We start from the raw sequence: 26,713 nt of genomic DNA, 5'->3' as shown, positions 1-26,713 counted from the left end.
CCATTCACCATCGATGGACATTTTGGCCCTTACTTTAGCCAAAGTTATGTTGATTGTGATTTTGATATACAAAAACATTATGAAATCATCACCATCATCAAGCTGATTAACACATCCATCACCTCATAGAGTTTTACCTTTGTGTGTGTGTGTGTGTGTGTGTGTGTGTGTGTGTGTGTGTGGTGAGAACACCTAAGATCTACTATCATAGCAAATTTCAGGTACCCAATACAGTATTACTGTCACCAAGCTGTACATTAGATCTCCAGAACATAAAACTCAAGCCTTGATTGTGTTGTGACCCTTAAACAGCAAAACAAAAAAATTGGTTAATAAGCTAGCAAAACCAAGGGTTTCTGCCTGGCTCAGTCAGTAGAGCATATGACTCTTGATCTTGGGACATGAGCTCAAGCCCCACATTGGGTATAGAGATTACTTAAAATACATATATGTTTCTTGTTGGCATTGTAGTCCTGTATACACACACACACACACGCACACACACACACACACACACACGCACACTAAGAAAACCAGGACTACAATGCCAACAAGAAACATGGCAGCTAATATCTTCAGGCTCTTACTTTTATACATATTTTTGCTTTAATTATTCCCTTTCCCCCACCCCATTCCCCATGCCCATGAATGAATCTGGTTACCGAAAGGTGAATCCTACAAATGAGGCTGCTATTATCACAGGTCAAATAAAGGTGGTGATCAGCTAATGTCATGTCAAAGGAGACACAAGTCTGGTCTTACTGACTTGGTTCAAGTGTGTATGTCTCGTCCTGGGTCCACCAAATAGAAGTTGCCAACATGAGCTGTGGAGTAGGTAGGTGTTGGAATTGATGGAAATGTCTGTGATTTAGTTCTGTCTCTCCGAGAATAATATGAGAATCATCTGAGATCATGCAGGCATCTTAAAGCCATTACGGTGTTAACCTGGAATTATCTCTTGTTCCCTATCAAATCAATATGGATCCCTACTTTGCGGCACAGAATAATCAATAAAGACTGCCTCTCTTCTAAAGCGTGACACTTGCAGGCTCTTGGGCATTTGGAATTAGCCTCCTTGAAACAACAAGAAACCTTCTTTTCACTCCCACTGCACCTCCAGGTTGAGGATAGATGAATCTGATCCTCGAATCCAGAAGCTGCTGAAAGAAGTCCAAGAAAGTGACCCACAACTGACCATTGAGAGTGATAAGCAAGATCCAAACAATAACCGACCTTCTTCACATGACTTCATTTTCTGAATCCCCTGGAGTTCTTGGTTCTCCAGTAAAGTCTGAGGTTGTCAAGGTGATGGGGGAACTTCTTCTGAGCCCTCTCAGTGATGTTAGCTATGGGGCCAGATGTTCTTTTAGCCTTGGGGGGGTGCCTTTGGCTTCCATAAAGCACACACAAGTGACTTACCCCTGTTATGGGTGGAATGTCTATATCTCGAGTCTATCAAGAGAAATAAAGGTGAAAGCATTCATGAAAGAGGTTATGTTTATTAATGGATTCTGACCAAACTTAGACACACGATACTTAATTTGGGGAGAACCTAACCCAGCAGGGAAAGGGGACAGACATGTTTGTGATCCCATCGGTCCGCTCACTTTGCCAGTCACTGCCTGGCTCTGGCATTTCTTGACCTGCATGGATAGCTGTCTATAGGTCTTCCTCATCAAGAGTATTTCTCCTACAAATCCTACGATATTTTGTAGCATTCTTAAGCACTTCAATGAAGCACATATATGATCACATCATTGCTGTTATTAACTTTTTAATAATTCCCCCCTTACAGAAAACATAAGTTCATGGTGTGCGTAGCCCTTCCCCATCTAGCCCTCCTTATTTCATTGTGACCTACAGAATCCCAAAATTCCTTAAGGCAATTAATTGTTAAGAATCACTTTTTTATTAAGCGCTAATTTGTCAATTACTCTTTCAGTCATCCTACTTCCTGTTTCATCCCCGGGGTTCATCGGTTCATCATTCTCACCATATACACCACGTTCCCAGATGTCCCCTTCAAACCGCCCTTGAACGTGCTTGTGTATCATCTCTGTGATGTCACTGCATACAGGGTGGGTTCCTGGACTTTCCCACAGGTTTCCTTCCTTCTGTTTCTGTCTCAAGGCCTCTTGTTCAGCTGGGTGTAGGTTTTTCCTAGAGCATCTTCATTCTCAGGGTCTGAGGTTTCGTGAGTGCCTTTAGTAGGAGCAGATGGGGTTGTTAAAAGAAGAAATAGAGGGGCGCCTGTACGGCTCAGTCAGTTAAGTGTCTGACTTCAGCTCAGGTCATGATCTTACGGTTCAGGAGTTTGAGCCCCGCATCAGGCTCTGCACTGACAGCTCAGAGCCTGGAGCCTGCTTCCAATTCTGTGTCTCCCTTTCTCTCTGCCTTTCCCCTGCTCGCGCTCTCTCTCAAAAATAAACATTTTTTCTAAAATGCTTTAAAAAAAGAAGAAGAAATAGAGGCATACTATTCTTTAAAAGCTAGGAAGGAACCTCAGTGTCTGCTAGTCAAGAGTTTCTCAAGATCTGCGCTATTGACACTTGGGACCAGATAATCCTTTGTTACCTTAAGTGTATCTCTCACCAAGAGTATGTTCTGTTAAGAGAGAGAAAGAGAAAGAAAAGCATCTCTACCCTCTACCCGCTAAATACCAGCATTTCCCCTTGCCCCCAAATATCTTCAGATGCTGTGCAAGATGTCCCAAGGTTGACATCCACTGTAATCTAGCCAACCCCCCTTTAAGGGAAAAGAAACTGAGTAGCCTGTGTACATTAATTTAGGGACAGATGCTCTGCCCATTCCTCCTGTGAGTTAGAGATTCTGTGAGTGTGGTTGTTTTTTTTTAATTATTTTTAGTATTTTTATTTATTTTAGAGAGAGAGAGAGTGAGTGTGTGTGTGTGTGTGTGTGTGTGCACGCGTGTGAGACGAGAGAGAGAGTGGGAGAGGGGCAGAGAAATGTCAGCACAGAGCCTGTTGTGGGGCTCAAACCCATGGGCTGTGAGATCATGACCTGAGCCGAAGTTGGACACTTAACCAACTGAGCCACCCAGGTGCCCCATCTGTGAGTGTGGTTATTAACTATGGAGCAAGATAGGAGGAGGATGTGACCATAAATTGATGAATCCAGAGACCAGGTCCAAGGAAATGGCATTTGGGACCAAAGAGAAGGACATCTCAGGGTGGGAAGGCATGGGTATGGTGGGGCAAGACCTGAGTGCTCACACATGTGACCAGATGTTTCTGGTTAGGAGAGAAGCTAAGCTGCTGGGCTCAGGAAATGAGTACTAGTCTGAATTAACCATCTGAGCTATAGGTTTATATTCGTGGATATGCGGAGAAAGCACAGGGGCTAACGGGGAAGTGTGGGAGGGTTTTGTGCAGAGGATAGAACAAGGTCAGCTGTGAGTGTTGAGGACATTGGAGGTCAATCCAGAACATGTATCAGAAAAGATTGAAGGAAAAGGTCAGTGTGGTGTTCCCGTTAGATCCACAATGTGCCAGATAGGAGCAAGGAGGTGGTAGCATCCTCTAGATACGTCTAATCCCTAGTGAAGGGAGTCCTCAGAAAGCCATAGATACTGGCTCAACAGCTCTTTGATGGGGCACCAAGGAGGGGCCCCATGGCCCTCCTTCTCCACAGCCCCTACCCTCTTGATCTTACGTTCCACACACGGTCTCCACAATCCCTGTCTCACAGATAGAGCCAAGCCTTGGGGTTCTAGTTGTGGCACCCATGGGTATAGCCATCTGGTCGACCCTTGTCCTGCCAACTGTGTGGCTTCTGGGTTTGCGGAAGGGGTGGGAGTGGCCTGTGGACAGCTCTGACCAAGTGCAGCAGGGGTTTCTTTCGGCTGTGCCAGTCTTCTGCCAGAAACCCTGCCAAGAGTATTAGGATCACAGCCCCAAGGCATATCCGGACCAGATTGCCCTTGGTGTAGTGCTGCTGGGCAAGACCTGGAGGAGAGAAGAGAAATTAGAGCAGGTGATAAAAGCCCATCTTCAGGACCCGCTTCAAGGGACATCTTGCATTCCTCGTAGCCATAACCCTCATCTAAGATCCTATTATTCTCTGCTACCTACAATGCCAGTCTCCTTACTAGAGGCCCCCTCCCCTCCTCACCAAGGCTGGATACTTATTCTCTAAACACCACTTCTTCCCATACTTTCCCTCCCCACACACAGTCGCTCTCTGGTTATTTGGCTAATTGCAGAAGAAAAGATTGTTACAAGGGGTAGAAGAAGAGATGGATGGAATTTATCCTTCTCTGATCCTCTAGAAAATCTCAACCTCCCCCCCCCCGATGTTAATGATCAATTCTGAGTTCCAAGTGCTGATATTTACCCTTAATATTTTACCCGCCAGGACCCAAGATCATAGAGCCTTAGCCATCATACAGGAAAAGCAGTCAGCTTTAGGGGAAGACACAGGAATGGGAATGGGGAGGGTCCAGGGAGGACCCGTTACTCACCAATTGGAGAGTCTGACCCCTTTGGAAAGATGGTGATATTCCTGGAAGGCTCTGGGAGTCAAAAAGGGTGGGGGGGGGGGGGAGTTTAAAGAGATGAGACCATCTCCTCCAGCCCTGTTCCTGCCCCTATCCTGAATATATGCACTTGGGAGGCAAAACCTCATGGCTTATAAGAAAAACATGAACTACAGAGTCAGGCTATCCAGATTTGAACCCCAGATCTGTCACGAATTAGATGTGGAGCCTCTCCCAAGTGACTCAACGTCTTGAGTCAGTTATTCCATCTGTCCAGTGAAAATAATTATAATGCATCACAGGTTAATGTGAACATTAAGCCAATAACAGTAATAACAGCATGAGGCACAGTGCTTGACATATCATAAACACCCCATACATGCTAGCCCTCCTACTGTCACTCCACAAGTATCCCCAGGGACTTTCCAGGTGTTCAGCTGTACTCATCAGACAGGTGCATGTTTTAATATACTGTGAAAATCGGTGTAATGGGTAGTCCATAGGACAGAGGAAACTGCATAACCCAGTGTCAGAAAAGGTTTCCTGAGGGACTGAAGCCATGAGGAAATGGAAGGAAAGGCAAAGCTAGTGGCTTGGGTGCAGGGTCACGGAGAGATGTTGAGTACCCAGAAGAGCTTCATCTGACTCTGTATGGCTGAGGTTTGCATGAGGAGTGAAGACTGAAGGAATCAACAGTGGCTGATCTAACGGCATTGGATTTAAAAGCATTGAACATTAACCTGAGAAACCTGAGCTATATCCTAAGGGTGATTAGGAATTCAGAAGGATTTTCTTTTAATTTTTTTTTAAATTCCAGTTTCATATGGTGCAATATATTGGTTTCAGGAGTACAGTTTAGTTATTCATCACATACCTATAACAAGTTCTCATCATAACAAGTGTCCTCCTTAATGCCCATCCCCCATTAGCCCATCCCCCCCCATCAACCCTCAGTTTGTTCCCTGTTATTAACAGTCTCTTATGGTTTGTTTCCCTCTCTCTTTTTTTCGCTTCCATATGTCCATCTGTTTTTGTTTGTTAAATTACACACATGAGTAAAATCACGTATCTGTCTTCCTGTGACTTATTTCTCTTAGCATAATACACTCTAAATCCATCCACATCATTGCAAATGGCAAGATGTCGTTCTTTTTTATCTTTGAGTAATATTCCATTGTGTATGTATACCACATCTTCTTTATCCATTCATCAGTTGATGGACACTTGGGCTCTTTCCATATTTTGGCTATTGTCGATAGTGCTGCTATAAACATTAAGGTGCATGTGCCCCCTTTGCATCAGCGCTCCTATATCCTTCGGATAAATACCTAGTAGTGCAATTTGTAAATCATAGGGTAGTTCTACTATTAACTTTTGGAGGAACCACCATACTGTTTTCCAGAGTGGCTGCACCAGTTTGCATTCCCACCAACAGTGCAAGAGGGTTTCCCTTTCTCTGCATCCTTGCCAACATCTATTGTTTCCTGAGTTGTTAATTTTAGATGCTATAGCATCTGACTTCAGCTCAGGTCATGATCTCACAGTTTGTGGCTTTGAGCCCCATGTTAGACTCTGTGCTGACAGCTCAGAGGCTGGAGCCTGTTTCAGATTCTGTGTCTCCCTCTCTCTCTGCCCCTCACCTGCTCATATTCTCTCTCTCTCTCTCTCTCTCTCTCTCTCTCTCTCTCTCTCTCTCAAAAATAAAAATTTTAAAAAGAAAGGTAATGCTGGCCTTGTAGAAGGAGTTTGGAAGTTTTCCTTCCATTTATATATTTTTTAATAGTTTGAGACTAGTTTAATAGTTTAATAGTTTAATTTTCTGCTTAGATGATCTGTTCAGTGTTGTAAGTGGGATGTTAAAGTCCCCTCCTATTGCTGTATTATTATCAATGATTTCTTTATGTTTGTTGTTAATTGATTTATATATTTAGGTGCTTCCAAGTTGGGGGGGAATAAATATTTACAATTGTTAGACCTTGTTGGATAGACCCCTTAAATATGATGCAGTGCCTTTCTTCATCTCTTACTACAGTCTTTGGTTTAAAATCTAGTTCGTTGGGGGCAGCTGGGTGGCTCAGTTGGTTGAGCGTCCGATTTCAGCTCAGGTCATGATCTCACGGTCTGTGAGTTCGAGCCCCACGTCGGCCTCTGAGCTGACAGCTCAGAGCCTGGAGCCTGCTTCGGGTTCTGTGTCTCCTTCTCTCTCTGCCCCTCCCCCCTCATGCTCTGTCTCTCTCTGTCTCAGAAATAAATAAACATTAAAAAAAATTGTTTTAATCTAATTTGTTGGATATAAGTATGGCTACTCAGCTTCCTTTTGATGACCATTAGCATGATAGGTGGTTCTCCATTCCCTCACTTTCAATATACAGGTGTCTTTAGCTCTAAAATGAGTCTCTTGTAAGCAGCATATAGATGGGTCTTGTATTCTTACCTATTCTGATACCCTATGTCTTTTGACTGGAGCATTTAGTCCATTGACGTTTAGAGTGAGTACTGAAAGATACGAATTTAGCACCATTGTGTTATCTGTGGATTTCATGTTTGTGGTGATGTTCTCTGGCCTTTTGTAGTCTTTGTTACTTTTGGGTCCCCCCCCCCGCCCCGACTCAAAGAGTCCCCTTTAATATTTCTTGCAGGGCTGGTTGACTGGTCACAAACTCACTCCTTCAGTTTTTGTTTGGGAAACACTTTCTCTCTCCTTGTATTCTGAATGACAGCCTTGCTGGATAGGGTATTCTTGGCTGCATATTTTCCACAAGCATTCATCACATGGAATATATACTGCCACTCCTTTCTGGCCTGCCAGGTTTCTGTGAACAGATCTGCGAACCTGATGTCTTCCCTTGTAGGGTAGGGACTTTTTTTCCCTTGCTGCTTTTAGGATTCTTTCCTTTTCTGTGTATTTTGTGGATTTGACTATGATGTGTTGGTGATGGCCAGCTTTTGTTGCATTCAGTGGGAGTTCTCTGTGCTTCTTGGATTTCAATGTCTGTGCCCTTCCCCAGATTAGGGAAGTTTTCAGCTATAATTTCCTCAAATAAACCTTCTGCCTGTTTTTCCTTCTCATCATCTTCAGGAACCCAGAAGGCTATTTTGAAAAAGGATGGTGGAGAATCTCACCAGGGTGTTAGAAAGAACTTGCTGGCCTCAGGAGTCTACCAGAGAGCTAGAGTTGGGTAGAGCAGAGATATCTAACCTGTCCTCAGGGGATCGGCCAAGGTTTTCTGTCTCTATGGAAATGGAGACTTTTTCCAGGAAAAGCGAGGGGAAAGAGAACTACAGCATGAGGGAAGCATGTTGTGTGGGACTGCGTTAGTAAGAGGATGCACTGAGCTATAGGAAACAAGATTACACACATGGACCACAGCAAAGTCAGAAGAGCAGTGTGTAGGAATGAGTGATGGTTTTCCCATCATAACCTTGGCTCCGCCATCTTTGAAACGGCCACATTATCCAGAATGCTCCTCTGTCCCGAAGCTCAGAGCCCACCTCTATCCCATCCTTGATCCTCAGACCGAGGATTTTCCTTGGACAAGTCAGGTGGTTTCCTGAAGCAGACTAAAAGCCCACGGCCCTAGATGATGAGAGAGAAACCAGTTCTCATACTCTTTTCTGCTGGGCTCTGAGTGCCTGGTTACTCACCAGTTGTGGAGCCTTTGTTGATAAATGAGATGTTCAGTTTCCTGGAGGCTTCTGGGAATTCTAAGCAAGAGGGTAATAAGACAGTGGATCACGTCAGGTCTTCCCAGTGAGTCCCTACACTCCATACCCCTTCTGAGATATTTGGGCTTCCTGCAACCCCTTTCTCTGACACACTTTGTACAGACACTGAGGAGAAACAAACACAGAAGGGCTGTAAGAACATGTTGTTTTCTATCAGTGGCTTAGTAAGAAATGGATCCATTCATCCATCGATGGGCATTATGTTATTTCCTCTTTTTTGGCTATTATGAGTAATGCTGCTATGAGCATTTATGTACAAGTTTTTGTGTGAATGAACATCTTTCATTTTTAAATTTTGGGGGGGCTATATCCCAACAAGTGAAATAGCTGGGTCCTGTGGTAGTTCTGTGATAAGGTCATGTGATAATTCTTCCTGAGGGAGCTGCTGGACCATTTTCCATGGCAGCCGTGGCTCTTTTTATTCCCACCAGCAGTGTCTGAGAGTTCCAGTTTCTCCACATCCTCACCAACACTGCTGTGCATTATTATTATTATTATTATTATTATTATTATTGATTACCATTCTGGTGGGTATGATGAATTTCATGGTATGTGAGTTACAACTCAACTAAAAACATAGGAAATGGATCAGTAGGTCTGTGCAAGCTCAGTGGCTGATACCAGTCTCTGAGCAGAAGAGGCTCCCCTCCCTCCTAAGGTCATTTTCTTTTTTTTTTTTTTTTAATTTTTTTTTCAACGTTTATTTATTTTTGGGACAGAGAGAGACAGAGCATGAACAGGGGAGGGGCAGAGAGAGAGGGAGACACAGAATCGGAAACAGGCTCCAGGCTCTGAGCCATCAGCCCAGAGCCCGACGCCGGGCTCGAACTCACGGACCGCGAGATCGTGACCTGGCTGAAGTCGGACGCTTAACCGACTGCGCCACCCAGGCGCCCCTAAGGTCATTTTCTCAACCAGGGACATTCCCGATTCCATGGGCACCAAAATATTTCCTAAAACCCCTCAACCTATAAATATATAACTCCTATTGAGGGTGGGGAAAGTCTCCGAGGTCCTTTATCATGGCAGAGTCAGCTTATCAAAGCCTAGCTTATGCTCGCCTATCTGTGGTATAAAAAGAGCTTGGATATTATGGGTTCTCCGTTATTTCTCTTCCTGTGAGTTTCATTAATAAATTTTGGGTCGTCAGGGCGCCTGGGTGGCTCAGTCAGTTAAGCGTCCGACTTCGGCTCAGGTCATGATCTCACAGTTCGTGAGTTCGACCCCCACGTCTGTGCAGACAGCTCAGAGCCTGCTTGGGATTCTGTGTCTCCCCCTCTCTCTGCCCCTCCCCTGCTCATGCTCTGTGTCTCTCTGTCTCTCAATAATAAATAAATGTTAAAAATTTTTTAATTAAAGAAATAAATTTTGGGTTGAATTTAGATTAAACAGGCGGTATGTGCATATCATGGAATACTACTCAGCCATAAAAATGAACACACTGTTGATAATCATAATAACTTGGGTGGACCTCAGATCATCGTGCTGAGTGAGAAAACCCAGCCTCAAAACATTCCATGCTATGTGGACCTTTCCATTTATGCGAAACATTCCCAAAATGACATTAAGAAGAAGAACAAACTAGCACTTGCCAGGGGTAGGAGGGGAGAGGGTGCATGTAAGTACAAAGGGATAGCCTCAGGGATATCTTTCCAGGATGGAATAGTTCTGTATCTTGAGTGCATTGGTGGTTACACGGATCTACACATGTGATACATTGCTGTAGAACTGAATACAAATATTGCGTCAGGGTCAGGTTCCCAGTTTTTATGTCGAACTACAATTATGCAAGATGTAACCACCGGGGAAAGATAGGCAAAGGATACATGAAATCTTTCTGTATTGCCTTTGTAACTTCTTGTGGAACTACATCTCAAAAGTTTTAAAATTCCAATGAGAAATACACACACACACACACACACACACACACACAGTGTGCCCCATTTGGCATGACAGCCCCCATATTGTTCTCAACCACACATCAGCACTTTCTTCTCCTCCTTGGCTCTTTTCAGCCTGCCTCTATTCCTTGGGATTTGGGTCTATCCCCAACACACAGGGAACGCTAGAGATGTCACAGCCTGATGTACAATTTCTTAAGGCACAGGCGGGTATCCTACACACTGGAATCCACTGAGATGCCTTTGAAGATGGGGGCACACTATGGCTCACACAAACTTTAATCCAATGGTTCTCAAAGTGACATCCCCAGATCAGCAGCATCAGTATCACCTGGAAAAGTGTCAGAAATGGACATAATTGGGCCCCACTGCAGACCTTCTGAATCAGGAACTCATGGGGTCCAGAAACCTAGATCACCTCCAGGTGATTCTCAGACCTCCTAATCTTTGAGAACCACTGGCCAATGGAATCAGAGACTCAAAAACTAGAGTCCAGGAAGGGCGCCTGGGTGGCTCAGTCAGTTAAGCGTCCGACTTCAGCTCAGGTCATGATCTGGCAGTTCATGAGTTCAAGCCCTGAGTCAGGCTCTGGGCTGACAGCTTGGAGCCTGGAGCCTGCTTCGGATTCTGTGTGTCCCTCTCTCTCTGCCCCTCCCCTGCTTGTGCTCTGTCTCTCTGTGTCTCAAAAATAAATAAAAAAAACATTTTTAAAAAATGCCTATCTAATATTGTTACATATATTATTATACTCGCCTTCTTTATAGGCAGAAATAAGCAATTTTTAAATATATCAAATGTGTGAAAGAGACAAGTGAATTAAATTAAGAAATACAGAGGGGTGCCTGGGTGGCTCAATCGGTTAAGCGGCCGACTTCAGCTCAGGTCATGATCTCGCGGTCCGTGAGTTCGAGCCCCGCGTCAGGGTCTGTGCTGACAGCTCAGAGCCTGGAGCCTGTTTCCGATTCTGTGTCTCCCTCTCTCTGACCCTCCCCCGTTCATGCTCTGTCTCTCTCTGACTCAAAAATAAATAAACGTTAAAAAAAATTTAAAAAAAATTAAGAAATACAGATAAAGGGGAGAAAGAAAAGACGGGGTCTGTGGGTCTATACCCCAGACACCAGGATGAATCCTCCAGAATTTACCTGTCACAGAGGAAGGTGGTTCTGTGGGTAACCAGCCGGGGGTCGCAGAAGTCCCTAGGAAATCAGAAAAAGAGAGACTTCTGTGCTGTGTCAGCTGTGGGTCCTGAGTAAATAATGAAGCATTTCTGTGACCCAGTTTCCTCACCTAGAAAAGGAATATGAGAAAGGTCACATCACTGGACTGTCACGGGTATTAAATAGCACACCTAGCACATTCGGGGGCTAATTAATAATGAAAACCCCTGTAGCTGCCTTCCTTGCTCTTCGAACCCCTGTTCTGTCCCTTTCCCTGGATCTCTGTGATCTGCACCTTGCTTCGTCCCTTGGAGTAAAACTGACTCTTGTGTCCTGGAAAAGCAGATAAAGAGGCAGAAGCTATGGATACATGTGGGGACGGGGGAGGCGATACATACAGGGAGAAAGGGTGATGGCTGTATAACAAGACACAGCCCCTTTCCACCCCAGGACATTTGCTCACACGACCCTATATGCCTGCAGCCCATCTCACTACTCCACCCACCTGGTTACCTCTTCCTCTGCCCTGAGATCCACATCAAACATTGACTATTCAGAGAAACCTTCCCAAACTGCTTCCTCTTTAGCTCCTAACAGCACCACGTACGTCTAATTCATAACGCACATCACAGTCACGACTATACATGTTGTGCTGGATGCATCTCGAAGAGTGTTGGCTCTAATTACTATATGTAAGTATTAGGTGTCTGTGTGTATATATGTGTGTGTGTGTGAGAGAGAGAGAGAGAAATACCATATAGAGTTTCAAGCAGTCCCCAGCAAAGCACCAGCCACAGCATAGGCACTTTTGAAATATATGCAATTAAAAAAGCAATAAGTGGGGGCGCCTGGGTGGCGCAGTCGGTTAAGCGTCCGACTTCAGCCAGGTCACGATCTCGCGGTCCGTGAGTTCGAGCCCCGCGTCAGGCTCTGGGCTGATGGCTCGGAGCCTGGAGCCTGTTTCCGATTCTGTGTCTCCCTCTCTCTCTGCCCCTCCCCCGTTCATGCTCTGTCTCTCTCTGTCCCAAAAATAAATAAAAAACTTTGAAAAAAAAATTTTTTTAAATAATAAAAAAAAATAAATAATAAATAAAATTAAAAAAAATAAAAAAAAAGCAATAAGTGAACAGGGACCCAAAAAAGGAAAAAATCTATAGAGGCAGGAGGATTAGTGGTTTCCTGGGGCTGAATGAGCAGTGGGGAGTGCCTGCATAAGGCCATGAGGGATGTTACAGGGTGGTGGAAATACTCTACAAGTGGATTGTGGTAGTGACCACACAACTCTGTAAATTTACTAAACACCACTGAATTGTACACTTAAAACAGGTGGATGTTTGCTAAGCGCCTGCTATGTTCTGGGAGCTATTGGTGGTGGTGGGGATACAGCGGAAAAGAAAACAGAAGTTAACGTCTGTCTTTCTGGAGCTTACATTCCAGGAGGCGGGGTCAGACAGATGATAAACACCCTAAATCAGTATGATGTATGCACAGGTGTGGATGCCATGGAGAAAAATTAAGGCAGAGAAGGTAGCAGAGTGCATCAGAGAGGCAAGAATGGGACTTTTGATTGAAGGCCTGAAGGAGAAATGGAGTGAGCCGTAAGAATATCTGGGCGGGGCACCTGGGTGGCTCAGTCGGTTAAGCGTCCGACTTGGGCTCAGGTCACGATCTCACAGTTCGTGGGTTCCAGCCCCACGTCGGGCTCTGTGCTGACAGCTCAGAACTTGGAGCCTGCTTCGGATTCTGTGTCTCCCTCTCTCGCTGCCCCTCCCCCACTCAGGTTCTGTCTCTCTCTCTCTCTCTCAAAAATAAATAAACATTTAAAAATAAATAAAAATAAAAGAATATCTGGAGAAAGTGTCCCAGCAAGTGCAAAGTCCCTGAGGACATAACGAGCCTGCATATTCAAGGAAAAGCAAGATAGGATGTAGTCAATACTATCCTAACCACTTTATATGGTCACAGACAGTAACCAGACTTATCGTGGTGGCCATTGCATAATGCATACAAGTGTCAAATTACTATGTTGTACACCTGAAACTAACACACTATCGTATGTCAATTCTTCAATTTAAAAAGAGTGTTTGAAAAAAACCAAGATGCTGGCATATCTAGAGCAGAGTAAATGAGGGAGGGGCAGTAGGTCAGGCAATCAGGCAAAGGAGGGGCTTGGAGAGGGGTGAGTGCCAGGGAGTCAAGCAAAGGGATGACCATCATCTGATTTTGACAAGCTCTTCTGAAAGAATTCCTCTTGGCTGTGGTTTGGCAAACGCTCAAAAGAGGGCAAAGGTATAAAGTCTTGCAAACCACAACCGGTAAGTAAACATACCTCCTGGAGATTAATGCACAGCCTACTGTCGGCAGCACCGTGTTACAGAAAAGTTGCCAAGAGGTTAGTTCTTTAATGGTCTCACCACAAAGAAGCAAAGGCAATTATGTGAGGGCATGGAGAGGTTAGCTAATGCTCCGGTGGTAATCGTGTTGCAATATATAAATGTATCAAATCATCTTGCTCTAACATCTTATACAGTGTTACGCGTCCCTTATATCTCCATTTTTACGTTTGTTTAATTAAAAAAGTTAAAGGAGGGGCACCGGGGTGGCTCAATCGGTTGAGCGTCTGACTTCAGCTCAGGTCATGATCTCATGGTTCGTGGGTTCGAGCCCCATGTCAGGCTCTGTGCTGACAGCTCAGATCCTGGAGTCTGCTTCAGATTCCGTCTCTCTCTCAAAAATAAACATTAAAAAAAAAAAAAAAAAAAAAAGATGTGGTAGGAGGCATGTGGTGGAAAGGACACCAATACTTAGAAGAAAATGCCTCTGAGTATTACAGCAAAAACGCAGAAGTGTCTTCCTTTGAATGTTCGTGTTGTTTTAAGGGCAGTTACAATCACTTAGCATTAAATGTACCATCTTAAACATTTAAGTGTATAGTCAGTGGTATTACGTACATTCACATTGTCGTGCGGGAAGTCTCAGAACTCTTTCATCTGTCAAAACCGAAACTCTGTGCCCATTGCACACTAACTCCCCTTCTCTCCTCGCCTGACTTGCCAACCCCCTTTCCATTCTCTGCCTCTATGATGCTGACTACTTTTAGGTGCCTGATGTGAGTGGAACCAGACAGTATATGTCCTTGTGCGACTGGCTTACTTGACGTGGTGTGACAGCCTCCAGGTTCATCCATACTGGAGCACATGCCAAGATCGCCTTCCTTTTAAAGGCTGCGTGACAGCTCTTCCATTGTGTGTTATATACCCCATTTTCTTTATGAACTACGCTGTCCTCTTTGGAAAGAGGCACGCTTTAGGAATGAAAGACAGACACCTGCTACAATGCGCACGAAACTCACAAACATTAGGCTGAGTGAAGTAAGCCAGTCACAAAAGGCTGCATGTTATAGGACTCCATATATGTGAAACTCCCCCCCCCCAAAAAAAAAGGCAGATTTATAGAACTAGAACGTAGATTTGTGGTTGCATGGAAAACAACTACACACAGGCTCCAGAGACCCCTCAGAGGTGATGGAAGTGGATTAACACTGGATTGTGGTGATGGTTGCACAACTCCGTGAACTTACTAAAAACTATGGACACTTAAAAAGGGTAACTTTTAAAAAAAAATTTTAATGTTTATTTATTTTTGAAAGAGAGAGAGATGGAGCAGGAGCAGGGGAGGGGCAGAGAGAGAGGGAGACACAGAATTCAAAGCAGGCGGGGCGCCTGGGTGGCTCAGTCGGTTAAGCGTCCGACTTCAGCCAGGTCACGATCTCGCGGTCCGTGAGTTCGAGCCCCTCTGGGCTGATGGCTCAGAGCCTGGAGCCTGTTTCAGATTCTGTGTCTCCCTCTCTCTGACCCTCCCCTGTTCATGCTCTGTCTCTCTCTGTCTCAAAAATAAATAAATATTTAAAAAAAAAAAAAAAAGAATCCAAAGCAGGCTCCAGGCTCCGAGCTGTCAGCACAGAGCCCGATGCGGGGCTTGAACTCATGAACCGTGAGATCGTGACCTGAGCCAAAATCAGACACTTAACCGACTGAGCCACCCAGGCGTCCCAAAAGGGGTAACCTTTTAGGTCTAAAAGCCATACCTCAATAACACAGCTGTAAAAAAAAAAAAAAAAAAAAGAATTTGCCACAACATGGATGGAACTAGAGTGTATGATGCTAAGTGAAACAAGTCCATCAGAGCAAGACAAATACTCTGTGATTTCACTCATATGTGGAATTTAAAAACAAAACCGATAAACAGATGGTAAAGGGGTGAGGGAAGAGAAGAGGGAATCAAACCACAAGAGACTCTTAACGATAGAAAACAAACAGGGTTGATGGAAGGAGGTTAGTGGGGGATGAGCTAGACGGCTGATGGGCATTAAGAAGGGCACTTGCTGGGATGCACACTGGGTGTTGTAAGTGATGAATCACTAAAGTCTACTCCCAAAACCAATATTGCACTGTATGTTAACTAAAATTTAAACTAAAAAAAAAAAAGAATGGAAGGCAATTTGTAGTGAATAATGACCTCACTAGCTAGATTTCAATGAAAATAAGTCTGAGTACAAATACATTTTCATTTTACCCTGTATTAACTTTATTCATCCACTGAGGACCAGAAGGAGAAGAATCTTCCCCTCGCTAATAGATAGAATCATTAGTCTTTTGTACATCGGTGCATGTTAAATAGTTCAGTTGCCGGGTGCCTGGTTGGCTCAGTCAGAAGAGGACACAACTCTTGGTCTCCCAGTGGTGAGTTCAAGCCCCATGATGGGGCTTGAGATTATTAGAGATTTTTTTTTAAATAAATGGGCGTTAAGGAGGGCACTTTTCGGGATGTGCGCTGGGTGTCATAAGTAAGAGATGAATCACTGAGTTCTCCTGCAGCCAAGACTACCTTGTATGTTAACTAACTTGAATTTAAATATAGGTGATAGATAGATAGATAGATAGATACATACATACATACATACATACATACATATACATAGATGATAGATAGATAGATAGATAGATAGATACATACATACATACATAGATGATAGATAGGTAAACAAACTTTAAATAATTCAGTTGCTTCGATACTTGGGAAGGCACATAACCATAAAACAGTGGTGAACATAGAATATCAACAATGGTTTTTACATTTGCATCAGTTGATGCAAAGGGCATAGCGGCAGGCTTTGTCGTAAAGATACCTTGCACTTCGACTATTACGAATAAGAAAGGCTGAAAGGAAGGTACCTGTGTGAAGGGAGTCAAAGTTTCCTTCCTGGAACACAGACATTTTTTAAGTCACTTCCCTATGTTTTTTTGCTGCTACTTGCTTGTGTGTGTGTGTGTGTGTGTGTGTGTGTGTGTGTGTTTTAAGTTTGTTTTGAAACCTAGATGAGACACAAGGCATTCTCTGCAGTATGAAGAATTATTTTTTCTAGTGTATATACTCTGTAGTAGAGACAATAACAACCTCTCAAATATGCTCGTGTCCTAACCCCCAGCATCTGTGAATACGGCACCTCGCATGGTAAATGGGACTTTGCAGGTGCACTTAAGGATGTCGGGGTGCAGAGGTTATCCTGATTATCCAGGTGGACCCAGTGTAATCGCAGTGTCCTTAAAAGTGGAAGCAGAAGGGGGAGAGGGGCAGACGAGTCTGAGACTGAAGGAGTCAGACTGAAGGAGTCAGAGACTGAAGATGCTGCACTGATAAAGCATGATAAAGGGAGGGACCACGGGAGCCAAGGGATGCAGGGGCCTCTAACAGCTGGAAGAGGCAGGGGAGAGATTCCTCCCTGGGGCCTCTGGAAGGAACACAGCCCAGCTGACGGCTTTGTTTTGTCCCAGTGAGACCCATTTGGGACCTGACCTCCAGAAGCGTAAGGGGATCATACATTTGTGGGGGGCACTTGGGTGGCCCTGTCGGCTGAGAGTCTGACTTTTGATTTCGGTTCAGGTCACAGTCTCACAGTTTGTGAGTTCAAGCTCCGCGTTAGGCTCTGTGCTGGCAGTGCGGAGCCTGCTCTGTATTCATTCTCTCTCTCTCTCTCTCTCCCTCCCCCCCCCCCCAATAAATAAATACACATGACAAATAAATTCATTTGGGCTATTTTAAGCCAGTGGATTAGTGGTGATTTGCTAAAGCAGCTCTAGGAAATGAATACACCCTCCAAAGCCTCAGACTTCTGGTGGCCTCCCACCTCCTGTGCACCTGCTGGTCCCTCCCCCCGGAACTTCCAGCAGAGTTTGCAAGGGCTGCGGAAGAAAGGCGGGGTCTGTACCTCCCTCACCTGTGACCACAAGCTCCAGGGGGTCGCTGGGGGCTGACCACAGGTATGGGTGTCGGCTGGAAAAGCTGTAGCATCGGTAGATCCCACTGTGGGCAGCAGTCACTGTGATGATGGGGAAATCGGCCCTGTACCACCTCTCAGGTCCCTTGTAGGGGCCAGTGTCCCCCTCCTTGTATAAAGCAAATTGGTCAAAACCGTATTGGCTGCGACACTGTAGAGTGACATCCCCTCCTGGGGATACGGCCGGGCCAGGCTGGGCTGAAAGCGAGGGCTTGGCATAAACTTCTGGGGAAGAAAAAGAGAGCTCTGGTATTAAAGACAGTGGCCAGCGTGTCAGGCCTGAGTGTGGGAAGGTCCCCCCACCTCCTAAGAACTAGGGAACTTGGCAGGTGTTTCCTTCCTAGAGAACGCACTCGCCCTGCTACCTGCTCACAAAAAGTTTAAGGGAGTGTGACCAGAGTCACATCACAGTTCCCCGGGCTCAAATCCTGGTTCTGTCACCGAGGAGCTTGGGGGGGGGGGCGCCTGGAGATGAGTCTCCCCCTCTCTCTGTGCCTCAGTGTTCTTTAGTATAAAATGGGCATGGCTGGATGAAGCATTATGTATCAAGCGTTTAGCAGAGTACCTACTGGATCGCCAGCTCCCCAACTATGATGGTGGTAACAAAATGACTGAAGCTCACCTCACACTGCAAGCCAGGGTTACAGAACACTGTCTATGTTGTAAACCTGTATCAAAATGCCAGCTTCCAGGGGTCATTCCAAGCTTATGACTCATATCGCCTCATTGAAGCCTCACAAAAGCATGTGAATTCGTCGCGATGAATACCCCGGTTTTAAAAAGGGAACTTGGGAGTACGACGCTAAATAGCTTGCCCAAAACCATAATATACTAAGTGGCAGAGGGGCGCCTGGGAGGCTCAGTTGGTTAAGCATCTGACTTCAGCTCAGGGTGTGATTTTGCTGTTCATGAGTTCGAGCCCCACGTCGGGCTCTGTGCTGACAGCTCAGAGCCTGGAGCCCGCTTCAGATTCTGTGTCTCCCTCTGTCTCTCTGCCTCTGTCTCTCTCTCTCAAAAATAAATAAACATGAAAAAATTAAACTTGGGGGCAACTGTAAATAGGAAGGGATATACTTAATTTGAAGGTAGCATTTGAGTCAGCCCCAAAAGCAAAGCGGGTACCCTTGCGTGGGGCATACGGACCACTGCACTGGCTCAGGGATTAGGCTATGCAAAGTTTAAAGGGGTGCCAAAAAAAACCCCTCAGCAATGAAGGTAAATAATATTTCAATGCATTCGTCAAACCAAAATTAATGCAAATAACTCATAGTGAACAAAATATCAAGATTTTAAACAAAGATTCCAACTGTGCCTAGTGGAGCCTGAGGCAAAAGGTTCAAAACACTTTTGTGTATTTCTTTTTTTAATTTTTTTTAACGTTTATTTATTTTTGAGACCAAGAGAGACAGAGCACGAACGGGGGAGGGGCAGAGAGAGAGGGAGACACAGAATCGGAAGCAGGCTCCAGGCTCTGAGCCGTCAGCCCAGAGCCCGACACGGGGCTCGAACTCACGGACTGTGAGATCGTGACCTGAGCCGAAGTCGGACGCTCAACCAACTGAGCCACCCAGGCGCCCCACTTTTGTGTATTTCTATGGTTAATTTTTTCCACACTATTAACATAGTTGAAAAAAATACTGAAGGGGCGCCTGGGTGGCGCAGTCGGTTAAGCGTCCGACTTCAGCCAGGTCACGATCTCGCGGTCCGGGAGTTCGAGCCCCGCATCAGGCTCTGGGCTGATGGCTCAGAGCCTGGAGCCTGTTTCCGTATCTGTGTCTCCCTCTCTCTCTGCCCCTCCCCCGTTCATGCTGTGTCTCTCTCTGTCCCAAAAATAAATAAATGTTGAAAAAAAAATTTAAAAAAAAAGAAAAAAAAAAGAAAAAAATACTGAAAAACCAAGTTATTAAAACTCATGAATTATTCTGTTAATTTCATTTGTACCACTCTCCTCCCCCCACCCCACCCCCCCAAAAAAAGAATTTATTATCATCAGACTCTCCTGGCTTTCGTGGAAGCAAACTCAGCAATGATATTTTCAAAATCTATTTGGAATAGAACCATTTAAAAAATACATTAGAAATAAAACCCTAAGCTGCAAACACTTTATGCCATCAAAAAATAAAAATGCATTAGAATGTGGCTAGAGCCTACACCCGTTTCCTTTTGCATCAGGCTCAGATATGGCTTGAAAACACACTGCCAGGTTCTGCCTTGACTTAAAGCATGATATGAGGGCACCTGGGTGGCTCAGTGGGTTAAGCCACCGACTTCGGCTCAGGTCATGATCCCCCAGTTCATAGGTACAAACCCCAGGCCGGGCTCTGGGCTGACAGCTCGGAGCCTGGAGCCTGCTTCGGATTCTGTGTCTCCCTCTCTCTCTGCTCCTCCCCGTTCATGCTCTGTCTCTCTCTCTGTCTCAAAAATAAATAAACGTTAAAAAAAAATTTTTTTAATACATTAAAAAAAAAAAAAAGATATTACATAGACATATTATGAGGATCACCGCGGGCGGTCGGCACCTCCCCTAAATGTCCTGGGCAAGGCTAGGGCCCTACTCGCCCCATCCTAACTAATCCGGGGCCCCTGGGACTCGGGGTTCACTGTCATTACCATCCCCCTTTTGGCCTTCCTGGAGCCCCGAGGCCACAGGTGCAGCCACCCCCTCCCCCCACACACACACACCCATCCAAGTACCGGTAGCCACCAGCTCCAGCCGGTCGCTGGGGGGAGACCAGCGGGTCCCGTTCTGGTAGGAGCAGCGGTAGCACCCGGCGAAACTTTGCTTCATGGCCGGGATGAAGAGGACGGCCTGATCCTTATACTTCCCAGACCTCAGCTTCTCCAGGCGGTACAGGTCCACACCCGGAGGCCCCTGGCATTGGATGGTCACCGGCTTCTCCATCGGCACTAGGGAGCTAGGCAGGGCACGGAGGGAGGGCTTGGGCAGAGAGACTGGAAGGGAAGGGCAGCCTGGTGGAGGGCGCCTTCCAAACAGACCCCTCCTCCCCCCGGGGCCCTCACCCTGCCCCCCCCCCCGCCCCTTCCCCGTGCAGGCTGAACCCAGAGGGATCCAGGACTCACCCTGCTGACTTTGCACCACCTGCCCCAGACACAGCCCTGAGCAGAGAAGAAAAGGACCAAACGCTAGGACCTCGCAGAGCCCACACTCAACACCTGCAGAGCAGGTGGTAAGACATTTGCATGCATTAATTTTCTCTTGTCCTCATTTTTTTTTTTTTTTGAGGACACACACACACACATAATTTAAGGGCCGGAAGAAGCCAGCCATAAAAGGCTGCATATTGTAGGGTTCCATTTACCTGAAGCGTGCTGAATAAGTAAATCTGCCCAGACAGAGAAAGTAGGTGTGCGGTTGCCAGGGGCTGGGGGCGGGGGAATCGAAAGGGGATTATCACGGACACCGTTTCCTTTGAGAGTGGTAACAACGTCTGGCAACAAGATAGAGGTGGCGGTGGAGGTTGTATACATTGTGAATGTAGTAAATGTTATTAATGATACATTTTATGCTAAGTTTGTTATTTTACCACAATCCTTATATTTTTAGTGTTTTTATTATTTATTTTTGAGAGAGACAGAGTGTGAAGGAGAAGAGGGGCAGAGAGAGAGGGAGACGCAGAATCCAAAGCAGGCTCCGGGCTCCGAGCTGTCAGCCCAGAGCCTGACGCGGGGCTCGAACTCACGAGCTGGGAGATCATGACCTGAGCCAAAGTCGGACGCTCAACCGACTGAGCCACCCAGGCTCTCCAACCACAATTTTTAAAAAGCCAGCCAGAGATTCCTTGCCCTGCTCCTAATGCACACACTTTTGACAACCCTAAAGAGAATTACCTTCTCTCTGAAAAGGGCGCTGTATGCAGGGTATATAACATTGTATAAATTGAAGGGGTGTGTGTGTGTGTGTGTATGTGTGTGTTGATTTGATACATTTATATATCACAAAATGATTACCTCCACATTGTTAGCTAACACCTCCATCATGTCACATAATTACCATTTCTCTTTTTTTGTGGTGAGAAACCTTAGGATTTTCTGCAACACAGCATCATTGGCTTTATCAGCATGCTGTGCATTAGATACAGATGGGGTCTGTGGCATTATATCTTGTCAAGAGATCTGGAGGTGTGTTAATCATGGATTCCCCACTGTTTTAACCCATATCCCGGGGGGGGGGGGGCACCTGGGTGGCTCAGTCAGATGAGTGCCCGACTGTTGATTTCGGCTCAATCATGATCTCATGGTTCGTGAGTTTGAGCCCTGCGTCAGGCTCTGTACTGACAGAGCAGAGCCTGCTTGGGATTTTCTCTCTCCATCTCTCTCTGCCCCTCTCCCGTTCATGCTGTGTGTCTCTCTCTCAAAATGAATAAGTAAACTTTTAAGTATAATTGCGTTATTATGAGTGTACAAATATTATTCATGCCTGAGGATTGTAGTATTGGCCTTGTATATTTTTCCTAGAGCCACTATTTGCCTGGCTTATGTCCATCCTCGTAGTTTTCCTTGACCCTAATGTCTGATTCTTTTTTTTAAATTTTTTTAAATGTTTATTTATTTTTGAGACAGAGAGAGACAGAGCATGAATGGGGGAGGGTCAGAGAGAGGGAGACACAGAATTGGAAACAGGCTCCAGGCTCTGAGGTGTCAGCACAGAGCCCGATGCAGGGCTCAAACTCACGGACCGCGAGATCGTGACCTGGCTGAAGTTGGATGCTTAACCGACTGAGCCACCCATGCGCCCCCCTAGTGTCTGATTCTTTACACGGTTCCCAGTAGTCTCCCATGTAATTTTATACACCTGTCAACCTGCATAATCTATGAATTCCGCTTTCTCCCTCAGAGGCTCCTTCCTCCATTTTCCTTGTACCTTCTCTACATTGAACAGCTGCCTTTTTTCTCTCAAGCTAAGACTCTTTTTTTTTTCCTTTAATCTTTTGGCTGAGTTGGTAGCATTTCCTGTTTTAGTCTCACCAGTATTGCCAAATTTAGCAAATAAAAACATAGGACTCTCGCTTAAATGTGAATTCCAGAAAAACCGTGAATATTTTTTTATAGTGTGACCCATGAGATGCATAGGATATACGTAGGCTTAAAAAAATTATTTGTTGTTTTTCTGAAATTAAATTTCCCTGAGATTTGCTGTGTTTTGCCTGGTAACCCTTATCCTTGCACGCACGCACGCACACACACACACACACACACACGCACACACTCATGCACACATGTGCACACACTAGAAGGGGGAGTAGTTATCGTTTTGATTATAAACATAAGGAAGCTGGACAGAGAGGGGACGCAGTTTCTCTCAGCTCACACAGATGGGAAATGGCTGAACCTGGATGATCCCTGACTCCAGGGCTCAGCGGATGACTGCTTATCTCCAGCTCCCCTCTGAGCCCCGGGTTCTGCTCCCTATTCCTACGCTGTACCCACATCTTTGTCCACTGCCCAAGACACAAGCCCCTCTCAGCCTCTCCATGGGTTTCCCTGCAACCTCCTAACGTGACTGGAGGTGTTCCAGGTGCCCTTCTGAGCGCTTCCTGTATGCACTCTGAATCACGGCAATCCTACCGGTTAGGGACCGCTGTTAGCCCCACTTTATAGATCAGCCTGTAGAGACAGTCTCCTGTCCACTGTCCTGGACTGTAGATTCTAACACCAGCAGCATATTTTAGTGGTAAAGAATGTGAACACAGCACCAGATTCTTGAGTTTATTCAAGTTCTAGATATGCGACCTTAAGCAAGTTCCTTAATCCCTCTGGGCCTCAGTGTTCTCCTCCATAAAATGGAGGTAATAATAGCCCCTACCTAGTCAGACTGCTGTGGGGAAGAGGTGAGTTAAATGTCTGCTTAAAAAAAACAAAGCAAAACAAAACAAAACACGGGGGCACCTGGGTGGCTCAGTCGGTCGGGTGCCCGACTTCAGCTCAGGTCATGATCTCACACTCCGTGAGTTCGAGCCCCGCGTCGGACTCTGTGCTGACACCTCGGAGCCTGGAGCCTGCTTTGGATTCTGTCTCTCGCTGTCTCTCTCTGCCCCTCCCCTGCTCATGCTCTGTCTCTCTCTGTGTCAAAAATAAATAAACTTTTAAACATTGAAAAAATTATAATAAATAAATAAATACAGCTGGTTCATGTAGGACAGCAGTGAAAGGCCAGTCTGCATTGGCTTTGAATGATCCTAAGGATTTTATGCTTTTAAGCAAGCACTACAGAGCTCCTGAAATAGAAGAATCTACCCACACTGCACATTGAGATCTGCCTGCATGGTGTCTGATAAGAATTGGAGTCGGTGGGGCGCCTGGGGGGCCCAGTCGGTTGAGCGTCTGACTTCGGCTCGGGTCTGAGCTATAACATATACCAGAGTAAAGATGAGATAGGTGAACATTAATATAATTGTTAAGCTAACTGACTAAAAAAAAATTAGTCGAGGGGCACCTGGGTGGCTCATTTGTTTAAGCTTCTGACTTCGGCTCAGGTCATGATCTCGTGGTTCTTGGATTCCGTGCTTGCTTGCCCTCTCTCTCTCTCTGTCTCTCTCTCTCTGTCTCTGTCTCTCTCTCTACCCTCCCCAGTTTGTGCTTTCTCTCTCTCTCAAAAATAAATAAACAAACATTAAAAAAAAAAAACCCATGGAATAACACCCAGCCCATAGTAAGTGTTACATGAGGGTGTGTTAACGAATGACTGACAGGCGGTTTGCGCTCATGGCGTTTTCTTATCCCCAGAACACAGCTGTTCCTTCCTGCTTGGCCCCTTGGAGCCTCTGTCCTTTTAGCAAGAACGTTCTTCTGGAGAAATAGGAACTCATTCATCTTATAACTGGAAGTTTGTTCTCTGTCCATCTACCTCCTTGTTTCCCCCCCACCCAACCCCCGGCAACCATTGGTCTACTCTCTCTACCTTAGTGAGCTAGACTTTCTGGGGTGCCACATATATATGAGATCATGCAGTGTTTTCTTTCTGCACCTGGCTTATTTCGCTTAGCATCGTGGCCTCAAGGTCCATCTGTGTTGTTGCGAATGGCAGGATTATTTCCTCCAGTGCTGCAGGGTTTGCTGACAGAATCTAGTCCTGATGTCACCAAGTCCATTTTTAAAACATGGTACATAGAGACAAAGTTAGAACCCCAAGCAGAAGACCCGTACCGTTCCCAACCGAGCCATGAAGAGAATATAACAGAGTAACAAACACCACCTCCCTGGGGCCCTGTTTTCCCACCCAACAAAGGAAGGCGCCCTCATAGGTCCCCTGAATTGCCCTGAAATCCATTTCCGATCCAATTTTTTAAAACATTCTGAGTCTCATAGCCCACTGTCTGTCCCGCGGCATTTCCCAGAACAGCCCTCAGGACTCACCGAGACCGAGAAGGGCAGACAGGGACGGGGCCATGGTCCTTCAGCCCGTCCAGAGCTCTGTAGCCCAGGAGGGACGCTGCAGGGAGTGGGAGCAGAGACACAGGATGTGGTGAGGATCCAGAACCCTCTCTTCCCTTCCCCCAGCAGCCTGGCCTTTCCTAATTGCGGCTCATCAAGCTGGAGCCGTCCCCTCAGTAGCGTGACTTGCTCACAAGCTCGCAGAAGCTCATTTATCTCCTCCCACCAGCCCATGGTTGTACTGTGTCTGCCTCCTGAGGCATTGAGATGGAAGGCTAGCTGAAGGATCTCCTTCACGGGATGGTTTCATGGAGCTTTCCGTTGGACATTTGAGATTATACCCGGCGGTAAGAAGTTTTCACGAAGGAATAGCAGCATGTTTAGCATGCCCCTAAGCCTCGATGAGGCAAAGAGCTTGGCATTTTCGCGTAACCAGGACATGAACAGTGTGGCTGGAGTCGAGAGTGCAAAATGCTGAGGCTGATGAGTTTATCATAGAGGTTATATATACAGGGTATCCCAACTTCGGTGCTATTGACATTTGGACCAGGTGATTGTCGATGTAGGGACGGGCTGTCCTGTGCTTCTGGGAAGTTCAGCAGTATCCCTGGCCTCCATCCACTAGATATCACCAGCACAACACTCTCTCCAGTTGTGACAACCTGCAAATATCTAGACATTGCCACCTGTCCCTTGGAGGACAAATTCACGTCCAGTCGAGAACCACTGGATTAGATCATTCAGGGACTCCAAAGGCAAGATAAACTTAGGTGCACAGGGCACCCGGGTGGCTCAGTCGGTTGAGCATCCAACTTTGGCTCAGGTCATGATCTCATGGTTCACGGGTTCAAGCCCCGCGTTGGGCTCTGCGCTGACAGCCTGGAGCCTGGAGGCTGCTTCAGATTCTGTGCTTCCTCTCTCTCTGCCCCTCCCCCACTTGTTCTCTCTCTCTCTCTCTCTCTCTCTCTCTCTCTCTCTCTCTTAAAAATAAACAAACATTAAAAAATAAATAAATAAGGGCACCAGGGTGGCTCAATTGGTTAAGTGTCCGACCTCAGCTCAGGTCATGATTTCACAGTTCGTAGGGTCAAGCCCCATGTCAGGCTCTGTGCTGACAGCTTCGGATTCTGTGTCTCCCTGTCTCACTCTGCCCCTCCCCACTCATGCTCTGTCTCTTTCTCAAGAATAAACAAAAAAATTTTTTTTATTTAAGAAAAAAAATTTTTTAATGTTTATTTTTGAGACAGAGAGAGACAGCATGAACAGGGGAGGGGCAGAGAGAGAGGGAGACACAGAATCTGAAGCCGCTCCAGGCTCTGAGCTGTCAGCACGGAGCCCGACGCGGGGCTCAAACTCACAGACTGTGAGATCATGACTTGTGGTAAAGTTGGGTGCTTAACCAACTGAGCCACTAGGTGCCCCGATAAACAAACATCTTTTTAAAAAAGATAGAAACTTGGGTGCCCAAATATTTCTTTGTAACCTGACTCACTTTTCAGACACCACCCCCTTTGACCCTCACACAAGACTGAGAAGCAGATACAGCTTTAGTCCTACTCAAATGGGGAAACTTGAGCTTAGAAGAAAACATATTTTTCTACTTGAAGCGTGGATGCCGGGAGCTGAGTAATCAATCCATCACCTCTGGCTTAGCACATGCACACGTGCATCCAGGTAATCGACGTCTTCTGTGATTTTTCTCTGC

General features: G+C 45.8%; 2 protein-coding genes across 9 annotated transcripts in view; one reads left to right on the top strand and one right to left on the bottom strand.

Annotated features, from left to right (window-relative positions):
- Positions 1-1,488, top strand: part of NLRP2 (NLR family pyrin domain containing 2) — a 37,070-nt gene extending 35,582 nt beyond the window's left edge. Inside the window, 1 exon segment of the mRNA XM_045046350.1 lies at positions 1,121-1,488. Coding sequence (XP_044902285.1) covers positions 1,121-1,259 — 139 coding nt within the window. The 3' untranslated portion in view covers positions 1,260-1,488.
- Positions 1,480-25,139, bottom strand: GP6 (glycoprotein VI platelet). Of its 8 annotated transcripts, none has more exons than XR_006590503.1 (9): positions 24,991-25,135; positions 20,698-20,733; positions 20,299-20,568; positions 17,557-17,841; positions 11,265-11,318; positions 8,141-8,200; positions 4,481-4,531; positions 3,673-3,965; positions 1,480-2,202 (listed from the first exon to the last, which is right to left on the bottom strand). XR_006590503.1 is itself a non-coding variant. In XM_045046355.1 (9 exons), exons 4-9 carry the CDS (start codon positions 20,516-20,518, stop codon positions 3,730-3,732), a joined length of 906 nt encoding a protein of 301 aa, XP_044902290.1. In that variant the 5' UTR covers positions 20,519-20,531; positions 20,698-20,733; positions 24,602-24,706; positions 24,991-25,135; the 3' UTR covers positions 3,001-3,729. The 8 variants fall into 8 exon arrangements, 7 of the variants coding, with proteins under 7 accessions (XP_044902291.1, XP_044902288.1, XP_044902290.1 ...); XM_045046355.1 differs by lacking the exon at positions 1,480-2,202 and adding an exon at positions 24,602-24,706 and having other exon boundaries at positions 3,001-3,965; positions 20,299-20,531; XM_045046354.1 differs by lacking the exon at positions 1,480-2,202 and adding an exon at positions 24,602-24,706 and having other exon boundaries at positions 3,001-3,965; positions 24,991-25,134.
- Between the last annotated feature and the right edge of the window lie 1,574 nt (positions 25,140-26,713).

The sequence above is a fragment of the Felis catus genome, chromosome E2, assembly GCF_018350175.1.
Source record: "Felis catus isolate Fca126 chromosome E2, F.catus_Fca126_mat1.0, whole genome shotgun sequence".
Classification (NCBI taxonomy): Eukaryota; Metazoa; Chordata; class Mammalia; order Carnivora; family Felidae; genus Felis; species Felis catus.
Note: the sequence above shows the minus strand (reverse complement) of the source record. Positions and strands in the feature narration are given on the sequence as shown.